Source organism: Jaminaea rosea, assembly GCF_003144245.1.
Source record: "Jaminaea rosea strain MCA 5214 unplaced genomic scaffold BDZ90scaffold_2, whole genome shotgun sequence".
NCBI lineage: Eukaryota > Fungi > Basidiomycota > Exobasidiomycetes > Microstromatales > Jaminaea > Jaminaea rosea.
Window position 1 is genome coordinate 715,262 of NW_020289976.1, and position 14,470 is coordinate 729,731.

Below are 14,470 nucleotides of genomic sequence, written 5' to 3' on the forward strand. Positions count from 1 at the left end.
ATATCGAGAGAAAGCGGAGTAGAGCGAGCGCGGGAGCGGAGAAGGAAAAGCGGGTCCGTGCGCGGAGGGCGCGACGCGTGCTAGATCGAGAGGGGCGCAAAGAGGGCCGCGCGAAACGGATACCTTCGCAGCATGCCTAGCTTCCGGAGAAGAGACGCTTGCAGAGGTAGACGATACTTCCAATGCACCTGAAGGCCGCCAAGCCCGCCACGCTGTACAGCAGGAAGCCCATATAGTTCTTCTTGACGCCCTCGCTGCCGATGTTCAAGATGGCAACTCCGAGCGCGGCGTTGCTGATGGCCCACACGGTGACGACGTTGGTCCTCACTGTAGCGTAGTAATCCTTTTGCTTCTGATCCAGATCGACCTTCTTCTCCTCCTTTGGCGCCTTGGTCGCAAGCATATGAACCGCATCGTCGTAATTCTGGTCAATATCCTTCGCCTCCGTCGGGATGGCCACCTCGACCTGGTTCTTGTTCTCCCCGGACCCGCCAGCTACGACACCCAAATCCGTCGATACGGTGTCGCTGCCCTTTGTTCCCCACGAAACATCGTGGATATTGGCAAATGCGTAAATAGAGATGACGTTGACAAACGACGGGGCCATGAGGAGATACTGGATGATGCTGGTGAACATGTGCCAGGGCTCGAAGAAGAGGAGGGAGCTGAGCAGCCACACGCCATACGTGGCCGCGAGGGAAATGACGATGTTGATAAAGGTAGAGTCGGTGACCAGCTCTTTTGCGCCGTCGCCGCTGTTCTTGGCCTTGACGATCGAATTCACTGCAAGGAGGACAGCTGCGGCCGTCATGTAGAGGGTGAGGAGAGCGAACATGAACATGGAGAAGACGTACGCCCACTTGGAGCCTGCGGGACGATTACCCATGGCGAGGAGGAAGTTGAAGAGGACCAGAGCCACGTAGACGTATGAGAGGACGATGCCTGGGATGCGAAGCGCGCTCACTTCGCCAGCGAGGGCGGACGAGAGGATGGAGAAGGCGATGAAGAAGTTGGCCATGCCAAACCAGCTGAAGATGAGGGTGATGGCTTGGTAGAGCAGCTCGATGTGCATCGCAAACTTGCGACCAAACGAGTGGCTCGACCGGTAGAGGTAGCCGAACTTTACAATCGAATGGATACCAGCAAAGAAGGATCCGTTCAACCAACGACGTCGCTGGCTGATGAGCTCGGGGACCGCATCGGGCACGTCGGTGACGGCTTGGGCGCTCTTGACGTAGTGGAGGATCCAGGCGCAGTCGCGCTTCGAGCACAGCTCCCAGCACAAAATACGGTCCTCTGCGAGGTACATATTGCTCGTAAAGATGTCGGCGTCCGTCGAGCCGCCGTGCAGAGTCTCTCCCTTGAAGTAGGAAGCGAGCGGACCTTGTCCCACCGAGTCGTTTTGCAGAGCGATGTAGCGGTAGGCGGAGAAGGCGCCGGGCAGGACGGTGATGTAGCCAAAGACGGATTCGAGTGGCTTGTCCAAGATGTTCGACATCCTGGTGCGGGGCGGGAGGAAGGTAGGGGCAGATGTCAGCGCTCTGCCTCGTCTCGACGTCGCTCACGCACGCACTTGTACTCGAAATTCTGCGCAGCGACGAGCGGGTTCAACAACCCAGTCCACAGCTTTCCCTTGAGGGCTACAATCTCTCCACAAGCGCCCGCGACATTCGAGTTGATATCAAAGGCCTTCCACAGATGGTAGATACTCTTGGACCTCGGCATGGTTCCCACGTCGAGGAGGACGCAGACGTTGGGTTGCAAGATCTGGCCAAAGGCATTGAAGAACCAGCGATGCGAGTTGATCTTCTTTTGATTGCGTTCCTTGAGGCAGAAGAGGATCTGCACCGGCATGATGCCCTGTTGCGCCAGAGAGGGGAAGATGGATGTCAGTAAGTGATTCGACAACACAATCTTGGCGCCACGCCGCGCCGCACCTTCTCCCTCCCTCTGAACTTGAGATCGGGATCCACGCTCAGCTGCGTCGTGTACTCGTAGATGTGCGCTGTCACCGGCTTGCCGTTGACTACATTCTTGCCCACTCCCTCTTGATACACGCCCATGGCTGCAAGCACGGACAGGACGCGCGCATTGATCTTCATACGCCCATCCGACACAATGCAGACGACGACCTTCTTCCAGCCATCCTTGCCCCACGTCTTTGACCGCTCTCGCGTACACAGGTGCGCGATATTGCTCATCACACCGTGCAGGGTGCGACAGAAGAGCTCCTCATCTTCATTGTACATTGTGAGAACGATGAAGAGTTCAGTCCGGCGTGGCGGATCGAAGAGGACTTGCCGCAGCGTGTAGCGCTCGTCTTTGAAATCATCCGGGTCGCAGGTGGCGGCCGTATATCGCATGTGGGTGAACTCGCGAGACTCGCGGTCATTGAGTCGTTCGAGGAGGCGAGAAGGTACAGGGCAGTCCAGAACCAGGTTGCCATGGTAGAGCTCGACGCGCTTAAGCGTCTTGTAGCGGCGCGGGACTCGCTGCGGGATACGACCGTATCGAATGCCGCCTGTGCCGTCTTCCACTCGATTGAGGTGCGGCGCCCATCCGCCTGGCAAGTCATCATCACTCCCGACACCAGCTTCGTCCATTGTGAGCTTTCGACCGCGAGCCATGCCCGCTACATCGTCACCATCCTCGACCCCCTGCGCATCAGGCCAAGGGGAGACGCCACCCGCGCCTGCGACTAGGCGGCCATCTGGCGTAAATGCTGAAGCGGGGGCGTAGTGGTACTGCGAGCCATCGTTGGGTAGAAGCGGATGATCGCCATCGTCGGTCTCGCCATAGGTGTAAGGATCGTGAGACTGCGACATGGATAGGCCGTGTCCATGCCCACTCGCGCCGTTGTAGCGTGGGGGATAACCCACAACACCGTGTCCGTGTGAGCTATTGAAGGGATCAGAGTCGCGGCGGTTATCTCCCGGCGTGTCTGCTATGCCAGGTGGATAAGGAGCTGGGTTGCCTGCGGGGGCAGCGTGCGGGCCAGAATGAGGGTTCATGAAAGAGACGCTCGGGCCCTGTGTGTGAGGATTAGGAGTAGTCTGGACATCGTAGTCATCTTGGTAGTCGTACGTCGGGTAGCCACCATGTTGAGACGAAGAAGGCGGTACGCCACCCGGCGGCGGAGTCATATATCGAGGCGGCATATAGGCGCGCTAATGAGGAGGAGGACGAAGACAAGGATAGGGGAAGGAGGAGCTGCGCAGAGACGAGGCGCGCTCGATACGAGTTAGCAGCGATGGGTATTGAGCGGCGAGAGTGCGGCGAGAAAGATGAATGAAGTCGTCTCGCCGTCAAGCCAGGGGCGATGCGATGTAATGCTGCGCAGAGAATGAGAGATGATGAGGAGGGGGCGGGAGGGAGAATCAAGGCACGATGGCCTTGATTTTGTGAACATCGACACCGCCTGCGCCTCCGACGCCGCCAACCTGCATGAGACCCGCACCCGCGGACGGCAAAGCGGGCGGACGGACGTCGGAGGAAGTGCGTGGCCTCGCTTCCTCTCGTGTGTCGTCACAGCCACAAGTGCTTACTTTGCCTCGGGACGAGAGACCCCTGAGTCCAACACTACCATCGACGCCTACGCTAGCGCGGGGCGATCCGGATGCTAATGAGCGACAACAGTCTTGCGATGGACGGCAATGAAGAAGAAAAGCAGCAGTGCGAGAGATTGCATTGCATCCCCTTAACAATCGATTGGAATGGGGAACGCCCACTCCCCCCGAGATCTAAACGGATCAGAAAATGTCTCACGCAGCGCAGATCGGTCCACTTCTTCCATCGATGCACGGCTGTACACGCTCGCCATATCATCGTCCTCAGCTGGTCTGACCCTGGACGACCTGCCAGCAAAAGGATCCGCATCTAGGAAGGCACTTCGCTCATCACGCAGAGCTCCGAGCGCCTTGACGGGTCCAGAGAGCTGGCGTGGCTGCGACGTAGAGGCGACCGCAGGCTGGTATGCTGGAAGAGTATGGGCATCTGTGTGGGTGAACGAGCTGCTGGAAGATGTCGAGGCTGTGGAGATCGAGGAGAGGTAGCGGAGACGGCTCCGCGGATCGTGACGCGGCGAAGAAGGAGGCTGAGTAGCTGCAGTAGGCGCGATTGCTGCGGAGCACTTCTTGAAAAGCGTCGCAGGAGGGACATTGGCTGTGCTTGTCGTCGTGATTGGCGAGACTCCCTTCACTTGCGCGTCGCATTTCGAGCTCGCGACAGCCGTGCTGCCCGTCTGGCCGCTCGCGCTCGAGTCAAAGGTCGAGCTCGAAATGTTGTTCCCGCTGCCTCCTCGTGTATGAGTAGGACGGCCCATCAGACTGCTGCTAACGCGGGCAGGTGCAAGCTGCTGCGCCTGCTCGTCGACGAGAGACCTGACAGGGGGTGGCACATTCGGTTGCATCGCCCCGCTAGCTGGGGCCTCACGCCCAAACGCTACGCCAATCTGCTGCTCAACGCCGCCGTACACTCCATCAAATGGCGACGCCCCATCCCCGCCCATGCCTTGCCCTCCACGGCCGAGCGCAGCGAAAGTGTAAGGTGTAACGACCTCACTCCAACTCGCGCCTGCGATGCCTGCGTCGCTCATTGAAGCCTGGTCGGAGCGCCAAGTCTGGTCAATCTGTACGCCGTCCTTGCTGCCATCGCTGCCCCGCTTTCGGCGTCGTGTGCAGCAGATCCATACCAATGCGATGAGGAGGAGGAGGAGCGCAAGGCCCGCGCCGGCTGCGATGCCGATGATGGCAGGCGTGGAGAGGGGTGGGATGGAGTGAGGAGCATGGCCATCCGACGTCGACCTGGAAGGGGCTGGCGAGGAAAGTAAAGAGCTCCTGTCTGAGGACGTAGAAGCAGATGGTGCTGAGAGAGATGAGGAAGAGGTCGACAACGACGAGGGCGCCAGCGTAGGCTGAGCCGAAGTGACCGCCAGCAAAGAAGAGTCAGAGGACGCGGCAGTAGCAAGAAAGGCTTTGCTGTATGTCGAAGTGGCCGAATCGCTAGTTACAGTCCATTGTCGATTGGAAGGGGCAAAGTTCGATGTGACATCGTATGGCGATGCTGACTGGTCGTACGTATCTGAGGTCGCCGTTCTCATCGTGTCCTGCGTGACGCCGCTAGACCAAAAGCTCCCGCTGAATGGGTCATCATCCCAGGGCCAGTCACTTCCCCTCACTGGCAGCTCCGGCTGAACATCCTGCCACAAATCCTCTGCAGCGCTCAGGATGCTATGAAAGCGCTGCTCATAGCTTTGCGCTTGCGAGTAATCCATCGAGTGTTCGAGGGGTGGGGGGTGCGGGAACGGTACACCCTAGCAGACCAGCTGCTGGTGGTGAGCTGTCAAGATGTACAACGAGGGCGGACCAGCCGCCTCGTATGGGGGGAATGAAGTTGATGGTAACGAAGAAAAGACGGACGACAAAGCGCGAATCGCCTTCGACGCTTCCTCCGACCAAGGTTGCCCACGCGGACAGTCGCAACCCCAAAGCAGACTCATCGCCTCGCTACTCTCCGGTATCCGCGAAGGCAATCGGAGACTGTCGCATCCGAGTCCCCGGACGAAGGCTTCGAGAAGAAGAGGATGCGGTGATAAGAGAAGGATCCAAGTCCGGCGACCTGACAGACGCAGGCATGCGAAATGCGAGATCGGACCTTGATTGCGCACGGACGTCCGTGTCGCCGCCGAGCTGGTCCGCCCGCTCCTCCACCTCTGATTTCCTCTCTGCTCGTCTCCTTGTTCTCTTCATCATCGCCTCTACGTCTGGATCAGGGTAATAAACTTTTCTCACCATCGCCTCTAGGGTATCATTGCTATTCTATCCCACACCGCGCTACGAGCGGAAGAACTGCGCCGCATCGTGCAATCGATCAAACACGACGGTCAGATAGCTGCTCTGTTGCAAGAGCTCATCGAAGTACTCCCGCGCTTCGCTCTCGGTAAGGTCGAGGCGGAATTTCTCGAGGACCTGCGGAGTGACACGAGGGGAAAAGAGGTCAACTTTTCGTAGTCACCCAGCCTCACGCTCGTCATGCTCACCTTCGCCACAGCCCTGTCCGGCTCCACCTTGATATCGCCCACATTCGCGTCGACCATCAATCCGATCAAGTTCAGGATCAGACCCGAATTCTTCCTGAGGATGCTGAATGCAGTGAAGCACAACTGCCTGAAACGAGCATAATGCGTGGAGGTCGTTCCGCCCATGCAGTCGACCATTTCCTTCGAGACCTTGACCGGGGGAGGGAAAGGTTTCGGGTCGCGATTCAAGATGTATCCAAAGTCGACGTGGAAGAATCGACCCGTCGGGGTGAGAAGAAGATTGTCTAGGTGGCGATCCCCTACGCCGAGCAAGTAGGTAACCACGCAGTATCCCGCACAGGAGCGGACAAAGGTGTCCATCACGTCCGTCGCCTCGTTGCCCGCAGCGTCGAGCTTGAGGTAGGCGGCAAGCGATCCGTACTCGCCCACGATATTGGCGAGGGTACGACTGGGAACAAACTGCACCATCCCTTCGCGCGCTGAAGTGGCGAGAACACGGTATGGCGTCATCTTGAGGTCTAGATTCTCGTTGAGGAGGAGACGATCCATGAGTTGGAAGAGTTGTAGGACCAGCTGGTCTTGTCGAAGATCGTCCCCTGACTTGAAGATGAGAGCATAGTCGCCCGGTCCTTCCATGGAGTCTTCTCCGTTCGGCTCCGTCTGGTAGTGGACGAGCAAAGGGTAGAGGTTCGACTTGAAGACTGAACACTTCTCCGGAATGACACGACGGGCGAGCACGCTCGGATCGAGAGGCAGTGGGAGCAAGGCCATCTCGCCCGCTTCGTCGCCTACCGCTCCCAGACCTACTGCCCCTTGATCCTTCAGTGTCTCTCTCAATTTATCAATCTTCTTTGGCCTCGCATCTTTGCTAGCCCTGAGCGCCCGCGCCGTCTCACCGAGCTTGGCGACCATCTTCTCCTGTCGTCTGATGATCCCCAGTGTGTTCGCGTCGAGGCTGCGCTCAAGGCGACGTCGGATGCGCTTGTAGAGGGATCCCCACCTGTCGTCAGAACATTCGACGCTGAGATACCACCAGAAGGTGAAGAGGAGGGAAGTCGGAGAGGCGAGCGAGCGTGATACGAGAAGATCCGTCAAAGGGCCCAGCGAGGCGCCACTCGATGATGTTGCTCTTGCTCCAACGGCATCCTTCTTTTTGCTCTGTGCCGCGGTCGTCGTCGTCGTCGACGCAGCCTCGTCGCCTTCTCCCTCCCTCTCATCTAGCTTCAACGCCTGAACCAATTGCAGCAGGTAGAGACCCAGCTCCTCGTCATCGCGCTCCGCCAATCTGTCCACCGCCCACCTCCGCACAGCCTTGTGCATCATCCGGCAAGAAGGGCCCAGCAACTCTAGTACATCTCCGATCCCCACCGCACCGAGCGTCCCCGCCTCACCAGCCCAAAGGGGCAGCACCTGATCAACAGCCATGCGGCTCTCGACCTGATCATTCCAGCTTACCGCTTTCAGGAATTTGGTCAAGCCGCGCGGCGTCTTGGTCAGGTAGAAGCGATACGTCCATAGCAGGTCTGATTCCTTGTCGCTGAGCTCCTTGGTGGGAGGGCTAGCAAGAATGGCCTCGATCTCATCACGCGCCTTCTTGTCTGGCTTGAGGTTGCGAGCGATGGTGAGGTTGGCTAGCCCGCCTGCCACTCCGCCGCCTGCCCCACCTGCTTGGCGTCGAGACCGCTGCGCTCGTACTAGGCGACGATGTTTGGCCTCGATGGGATTTTCGCGTTGTGACTCAGGGTCAGGGAGCGTGAAGAGACTGCGATCGAGAAGCGGGGCGGCGGCCTGTGGGCGAACGAGGGAGCCTTGCGCACTCACGCCGCTTGTGGAAGTTGAAGGTTGCGCCTGCGGCCCCGTCGTAGAGTTGACGGCGCTAGCGAGGTGCGTCGAGATCTCAGGCCCACCGAAGCCGCGATGGTCTGATCGAGCTGTTGCGACCTCTTCTTCGCACCAGACCACAGGCCATTCGAAGCGCGGCAGGTCCAGATAGAGCCAAAGACGATTGGTGAGCGTCTCAGTCTCCTTGGTGTGGATGCCTTCGATTACGCGGTATGTCTGCTTGTCAAGCCACTTGAGGTGCGGGATGTCTAGGCGTTCGTGTCGTTTGATCAGCTGTGGGTGCAAAGGTGAGGGGAGTGAGCATGGCGCGCAGCTTCTACGCTACGTCTGCACGCCCTCACTTTCTCTAGCCTTGTCATCTCTGACCCATCATCCGTCGACGCCTTTGAATCAGTCGAGCTGTTGACGCTACCATCTGCCTGGACGCCTAAGTGAACATGACATCTCTGCTGCGCCTTCTTGAGCGTACCCTTGCTGCCAAAGAGCCGCAACGTGGTGCCGCCGACGATGCGGTCCTGACATGCTCCATCGCGACTGCTTCCCTCGCTCGTCGCACGGCCCGCATCCCAAATCGTCACCCCGAGCTGAGCATCCAGGGGCAAATCCCTCAATGGAAATCCCAGATCCACAGTCTGATTCCACACCCACGCCTTTTTGAAGGCCTTAAAGGGCGTGCGCTGCGGTGGCGTCAACGGCTTGTTGTTCGAGTAGAGCCTGACAACGAGGTAAAAGGGCGGAAATTCCTCTACGTTGATGCCCCATTGTCTCTTCTCGGGATGCTCGAGCAGGTCGAGGGGGCGCGAGCGTTCGACGTTGCCTTGCAAAGAGGCGATTCGGAGGTTCAGGGTGACATTTCCGGGGAGGTCGGTGAGCTTAATGAAGGAGTAGAAGTCGCGGGTGGGATCCATCCTGGCGACCGGCGCAAGTGGGGCCAAGGAGATGAGGGAGAAAGGAGCAAAGGAACAGACGGCAGACGCGGACCGGCCCATCAAGTGGAGTCGAGTGTTGCTCTCGCGGTCGGCGGACTGGGACGCTTGAGGGCAACTTTGCGCAAAAGCGGCTTGTTTCAATCTTGGCACCATACCGACAATGCCGTCCAATCACGGCGACGATGAGATCAGGAAGACCGTCCCGCCAACGCCCCTCGCTATTCAGCGTTTCATTCAGGGACATCTCGATCGCCTCTTCAAGGAGCGCCAAGCCGAGTTGGAAGAGTCGCGGCTCCTCCTCTCTTCTGTGTCACCAAAAGTTCTCGAGGCCAATGGCTTAGCGCTCACCAGGCTCGGCGTGCTGAGCACCAGTGTAGGCATAGGTGGAAAGAGGCTTGTGGAACTCCACAGGCCGACTGCGTACCATAATGACGCGCATTTGCCGCCCAACGCCTTCAGAAGTGGGGACGTCGTTGCGATCGTGGATGAGGCGGCTGCCGCGGAAGGAGGAGGAGGAGCCAAGGGTGCAAAGGGCAAAGCGGCCGCGAAGAATAGCAAAGAGCCAGCACAGACAGACGGGGTCGTCGTGCGAGTCATGGACACCAAAATAGTGGTAGCAATATCGCAGCGAAGAAGCAAGGGGCAGGACGCAGAAGAAGAGCCACTTCCCACGCGATGCCGGCTGATCAAGGTCGCGAATGAGGTGACTTGGGAAAGGATGGAGAACAATCTGCGACGACTTGCCATTAAGGTCGACGTGCCTGTACGTACGAGTCGAGGGATAAGGGGTGGGGGATTGCAGGGTCAACGATCGCAGTCGGATGACGAGGAGAGCGATGACGACGGGCCCAAGCGCACCGAATCTTCCTCGCAAGCAGTCAAGTCGGCCATCCCCCTCCCGTCGCCTCCAGATACGGTCCCGCATCTGCCCGATCTTCTACGCATCCTCCTCTCCCTCTCACCTCCCGCACCTCTGCCGGCGCAACTGGATGCGCCACCGCTGCCCCTTTACAATCCATCCCTCAATGAGCCACAACGCCTCGCCCTTTCCCGCGCTCTCACAACGAAGCACCTGCACCTGATACACGGGCCTCCAGGTACGGGAAAGACGACGCTACTGGTAGAGCTGGTGCTCCAGCTAGTCTTGGGCAGAGGAGAGCGGGTCTTGGTGGCGGGAAGCTCCAATCTTGCTGTGGATAATCTGGGGGCGAGATTGGTCGCGTTTGCAGCGGCGGCAGGTAGCAGTAGCAAGGCGTCGAGCAAGGGCAGCCCCAACTTGAAGTGCTGTCGCATCGGTCGTGAGTAGCGGTGTGGTGTCATCAAGCTGAGTCCGATGCTGACCCTGTGTCTGCTCCTGTCATCCTCGCAGACCCCGCCCGTATCCTCTCCAGTCTCCAACCGCACACTCTCGACCACCTGGCAACAACTTCGTCCAACGGCGAGCTCCTGTCGGACGTCCGCTCCGAGCTCGCGGCAGCCTATTCTTCCCTTTCCCCAGCTTCTTCTTCCTCCGCGACCACATCCGGCGCGGCGGGAAACAAGTCCACCTCCCGTCGCGGCACGAGTAGCGTGAACAACAAGCGGCTCACGGGAAGCGAGAGGCGCAAGGTCTGGGATGAGGTGAGGGAACTTCGCAAGGAATTGAAGCAGCGTGAGCGTGGCTTGTTCACCGATACGCTACATGACGCCAATGTCGTGCTCTCGACGCTGCATGGTGCGGCTGGAGGTGTGCTGGAGAGAGCAATGCGTCGCTCGAGTCCAGCGGCCGAAGGAGATGCTGCGGAGAAGAAAAAGAGTAGTCGCTTCGACACCATCGTGATCGATGAGGCGTGTCAGGCTATTGAGGCCAGTACGTGGGGAGCTGTGCTGGATACATTTGAAGAGGAAAAGGGGGCGAGGCTGATCTTGGCCGGCGATGATAAGCAGCTGGGACCGGTGGTGAAGAGCGAGTCCGGTCTGCCAGGGAAGAAGACAAAGAAGAAGGGTGAAGGCAAGGAAAAGGGGAAGAAGGGGTCGGTCAAGAAGGAGAAGGAGGACGAGGCCGAGGGGGACATCAATCTTGCGGAGAAGGCCAAAGAGTCGCTCAAGGTCGATGACGCCGCCGCCGCCGCCGCCACCGCCGCCAATGCGCTGGCCGAGGATGAAGAGCAAGAGGACAGCGGCGACGATGATGACAACGACGACACCGCTGAAGTCGCACCGGTCATCGCCAAGCCACGCCAAGGCCGACCGAGCAGACTTCTGCCACCACGCTCCCTTACGCAAACCCTCTTTACCCGCCTCCTCAGGACTTACGGCTCAGGTGCAAGCATCAAATCCCTCCTGACCGTACAGTATCGCATGAACGAGGTGATCATGGAATTTCCGAACAAAGAGATGTACGGCGGTAAGCTTGAGGCACACGACAGCTGCAAGGATAGGTGGGTTGGGGATGGAGGGGTTGCTGGAGGTTGGACCGTGGAGAAGGGAGAGGGAATCCACGTCGTCGAAGGCGAGGGGCTAGTTGGAGGACGCGTAGTGTTCTACGACACAGCGGGAGCTGAGAGTGAGTTGTGTAACGGTACAAGGACGCTTGACCTCGTACGCCCACTGACATACACCATCGTCTTTCTCGCGCAGTGTACGAGTCATCAAATGATGACAATTCCGCCTCGACTCTCAAGAGTAGCTCCAAGTCCAATCCCCACGAGGTCGAAATCATTCGTTCTCACCTTTCCCTCCTCTGCAAGACGCACAAGTTCCCACCCTCTTCAATCACCCTCCTGGCGCCCTACTCGGCGCAAGTCAGCGCCCTCAGCACCGCTTTTCCCGCCTCCGACTGGCCCGGTATGGAAATCGGCACCATCGACGCGCTACAAGGACGCGAGCAGGATGTGGTTATCATTTCGCTCGTACGTAGCTCCGAGGAGCAACGAGGGGTCGAGGGCGAGGCAGATCGCGTAGGCTTCTTGGCAGAAGAGCGCAGATTGAATGTAGCCATGACCCGCGCGAGAAGACAGCTAGTCGTTGTGGGAGATTCGGAGACTATTCGCGCTGGTGGCAAGGGCGGGTACCTGGAGAGGTGGATGGACTGGTTGGAGGAGAGGACCGTGCTTGAGCCAGTGTTGCCTGTCACGTAGCAAACAGGACCGCTATCTGCTCCTCTGGCTCGTACTGAGCTTCATCTTCTTTGCACCGCCTTGGTTGCTTGAAGCTGCTTGCTCGCGCTCGATGAGCTGGAGCCACGCTTCTGCCTCCTCCTCAATGGTGCTCTTTGCCAGCATCTGCGCAGCCAATGCGTCCAGCAATTCCCTTGTCTCTTTGCTGTCTTCTTCCTCATCCAGCCCCTCCAGGGCGTCCCCTGCGCTATCCGCCGCAGCGGCAGCATCATGCACCCTTCCACTCTTCTTCTGCTTTGCCTTCTCAGCCTCTGCTTGCTTCTTCTCCCTCCCTCTCTTCTCCTGAAATCTCCTCCGCTCGACTTTGCGCATCACACGAGCGCGGTTCTTGGCTTCCTGCTGTCTCTTGGTCTGGAGAGAGGCGCGTAACGCTCCTTCGAAGTAGGGACGGGCGAAGGCGATTCCTGTTGTAGATGAGCTGGAGGACGAGGAGTTGATGGCGTGGATTAGGCTCAAGGGCATGAGGTGTTCAAGTGCGAGGGTAGCCGATGTCGTGTGGACGCTCTGACCGGCGTCAGAGGCTGCGGATGCGACGCTTCTACAGTCCGCCTGCCGTCGACTCGGTAGCATCTTGCGCTTCAGTGTGCTAGCCACGTCTTGTTCGTCACTACTGCCGGCAGACGATTCGGCTCTCTGTGACTGGTCGTCCGAAGAAGAGGAAGCAGACCAGCTATCCTGCCTCCTCGCCATCCGGGCGTGTGGGTTCCGCTGATATTCGCTGCCGTTATCATCGCCGTCCTCCCCGCCAGCACTGCTGTCTGAAGCCGTCCATGACCCTTCTCGCTGGCGTATCGGCGATGACGAGCGAAAGAGAGATTGCTGCTGGCGCCCTGGTCGTTTGGATGATGAAGAGGCGGAAGACGAGGGCGGCGAAGCGGAACGCGCCGAGGCTACGGAGATGGAGGAGGCCGATGATGAGGTGCCGGGTCCATCGTCGGCCATGCTTGCACTGTGCCTCGTCAGACGCTTCGACGAGGGTCGTGGTCCACCTCTCTGGCAGTCGTGCGAGAGGTGTTGAGGATGCGCAAAAGCAATGATGCGAAAGGAGGGCGAAAAGTCAAAGGGCGGAGGACTGCGAGATGGGACGGCGGACAGGCGAGAGCAACACAAAAGCAGCGCGTGCGATGCTCGCTCAAGCAAGCGGGGAAGGCTATGCAAATGCTTTTCCGTGACAAGTCCGCCAGATAATACACTTTGACTTCATTGCATCACTCTACCATCACTCCGACTCCCTGCCCTCCATTCAAGCGGCCCCAGACCGCCTCCTGATCCGCCTTCTTCGCCCGTGCGACCTGAGCTTTGCGCAGCATGAGGCGGCGAGTGAGGTACTCGTGCACCGAGAGGGAGGAGACGGTGTTGAATGATGGTGCAGGTTGCTTTGCTTCGGCATCACCCTCAGCAGCTGTTTTAGAGGCTTTCTTGTTCGTTTCCTTGGCCGCCTTCCTTGCCACACGCTTCTCCTCTTTCGCTGCAGCCTTGTCCGCCTCTTTGGCCTTCTTCTTTTCCTCCTTCCTGGCGGACAATGCCTCGTCAGTGGGCTCCACGACCGGAGTAAGCGCCGGGCTATCTGCGGCTGGGGATGCTATCGGCGCTGGGGATGGTGAAGCTGCGGGGCTATTACTTGCTGAGATGCCGAGAATCTCGTTCATGCTGATCATGTCGCCTCGGAGTTGAGACTTGGCCCGAAGATACTTGGCTCGTGAGCTGATAGATCAGGTGAGTAGCGAGCGAGAAGTCAGCTCAAGCAGCTCATCAGGCTGCGATAGGAGATCCCGCACTCACGCATTGCGTATCACCGCCGGTGTAGGAGCCGCCTTGACCTCTTCTAGCGCCTCTGCCTTTGCTCTCTTCTTTGCCTCTTTTCTTGCACGTTTCTCCTCCTTTTCTGCGCGCTTGCGCTCCTTCTTGGCCTTGCGCTCGCCGTCGTCACCAGAGGACTTGGACTTCTTTGCCTTCTTTGGCGTCTCGTCTTCATCCTCGCTCGATGAGCTGGACGAAGTGGCTGCCCTTTCATCGCGCTTCCTCTTCTTGTCCTTCTTGCTCTTGCGCTCCTTCTTCTCCCCTGCTGAGGGCGCCGTCTCAACGGCGACAATTGCCTCTGGGACGGGACTTGCACTTGTACTAGCGCCAGCATTCAGCCTGTCAAACAATCCGCCCAACTCGCCCCCACCGCCAATCCACCTGTCCATCCCTGGGCCAGGCAAACCCTTTGCTCTAGCCTCCTTCTCAGCGCGATGGCTTCCAATCCCCTTGTTGTCCATCTTAAACATGGCTTTCACCGCCTCTGTCCTGCCATTGGAGGCTTCGGTGCCCAGATGTTGGCCCTCCTGCCAGCCCATCTGGGAGAGGAGCCTTTGGCCAGGCAAAGTGGCGTCGCCTATCCAGTTGGCATTGCGTGAAGATGCGGCACCGACTAGACGTTGCTTGCGCTTGGGACCAGCGAGACCCATGCTGGCAGCGAGTACGAGGTGGAAGTGGAAGTGAGAACGAGGGTGACAAGGCCT

The 14,470-nt window shown here is 58.8% G+C and overlaps 6 protein-coding genes across 6 annotated transcripts; 1 reads left to right on the forward strand and 5 right to left on the reverse strand.

Moving 5' to 3' along the window:
• Nucleotides 1–136: 136 nt before the first annotated feature.
• On the reverse strand, nt 137–2,825 carry BDZ90DRAFT_216932 (putative chitin synthase 4; the record flags this gene model as incomplete). The annotated part of the gene is made up of 3 exons (XM_025504295.1): nt 137–1,499; nt 1,574–1,860; nt 1,938–2,825. 3 exons carry the CDS (start codon nt 2,823–2,825, stop codon nt 137–139), a joined length of 2,538 nt encoding a protein of 845 aa, XP_025364170.1.
• Nucleotides 2,826–3,697: 872 nt separating this feature from the next.
• Nucleotides 3,698–5,272, reverse strand: BDZ90DRAFT_258472 (hypothetical protein; the record flags this gene model as incomplete). Its single annotated transcript, XM_025508075.1, has 1 exon — nt 3,698–5,272. One exon carries the CDS (start codon nt 5,270–5,272, stop codon nt 3,698–3,700), a length of 1,575 nt encoding a protein of 524 aa, XP_025364171.1.
• A 559-nt stretch (nt 5,273–5,831) lies between these two features.
• Nucleotides 5,832–8,832, reverse strand: BDZ90DRAFT_249301 (phosphatidylinositol 3-kinase; the record flags this gene model as incomplete). Its single annotated transcript, XM_025507654.1, has 3 exons — nt 8,221–8,832; nt 6,038–8,152; nt 5,832–5,966 (listed from the first exon to the last, which is right to left on the reverse strand). The coding sequence occupies exons 1-3, from the start codon at nt 8,785–8,787 to the stop codon at nt 5,832–5,834; spliced, it is 2,817 nt and encodes a 938-aa protein (XP_025364172.1). The 5' UTR covers nt 8,788–8,832.
• A 136-nt stretch (nt 8,833–8,968) lies between these two features.
• BDZ90DRAFT_216857 (P-loop containing nucleoside triphosphate hydrolase protein) lies at nt 8,969–11,927 on the forward strand (the record flags this gene model as incomplete). Its single annotated transcript, XM_025504289.1, has 7 exons — nt 8,969–9,332; nt 9,384–9,571; nt 9,692–10,106; nt 10,178–10,536; nt 10,594–10,762; nt 11,033–11,353; nt 11,428–11,927. 7 exons carry the CDS (start codon nt 8,969–8,971, stop codon nt 11,925–11,927), a joined length of 2,316 nt encoding a protein of 771 aa, XP_025364173.1.
• Nucleotides 11,928–11,939: 12 nt separating this feature from the next.
• BDZ90DRAFT_277828 (hypothetical protein) lies at nt 11,940–12,908 on the reverse strand (the record flags this gene model as incomplete). Its single annotated transcript, XM_025509041.1, has 1 exon — nt 11,940–12,908. The coding sequence occupies one exon, from the start codon at nt 12,906–12,908 to the stop codon at nt 11,940–11,942; it is 969 nt and encodes a 322-aa protein (XP_025364174.1).
• A 203-nt stretch (nt 12,909–13,111) lies between these two features.
• BDZ90DRAFT_277829 (hypothetical protein) lies at nt 13,112–14,461 on the reverse strand. The gene is made up of 2 exons (XM_025509042.1): nt 13,749–14,461; nt 13,112–13,670 (listed from the first exon to the last, which is right to left on the reverse strand). Exons 1-2 carry the CDS (start codon nt 14,414–14,416, stop codon nt 13,175–13,177), a joined length of 1,164 nt encoding a protein of 387 aa, XP_025364175.1. The 5' UTR covers nt 14,417–14,461; the 3' UTR covers nt 13,112–13,174.
• Between the last annotated feature and the right edge of the window lie 9 nt (nt 14,462–14,470).

Bases quoted from the DNA above. Each gene is read 5' to 3' on its own strand.
- BDZ90DRAFT_277829 (XM_025509042.1), bottom strand. From the start codon at position 14,416: ATGGGTCTCGCTGGTCCCAAGCGCAAGCAACGTCTAGTCGGTGCCGCA. The intron at 13,671-13,748 runs GTGAGTGCGGGA...CTGATCTATCAG, and splicing joins CCGGCGGTGATACGCAATGC to CTCACGAGCCAAGTATCTTC.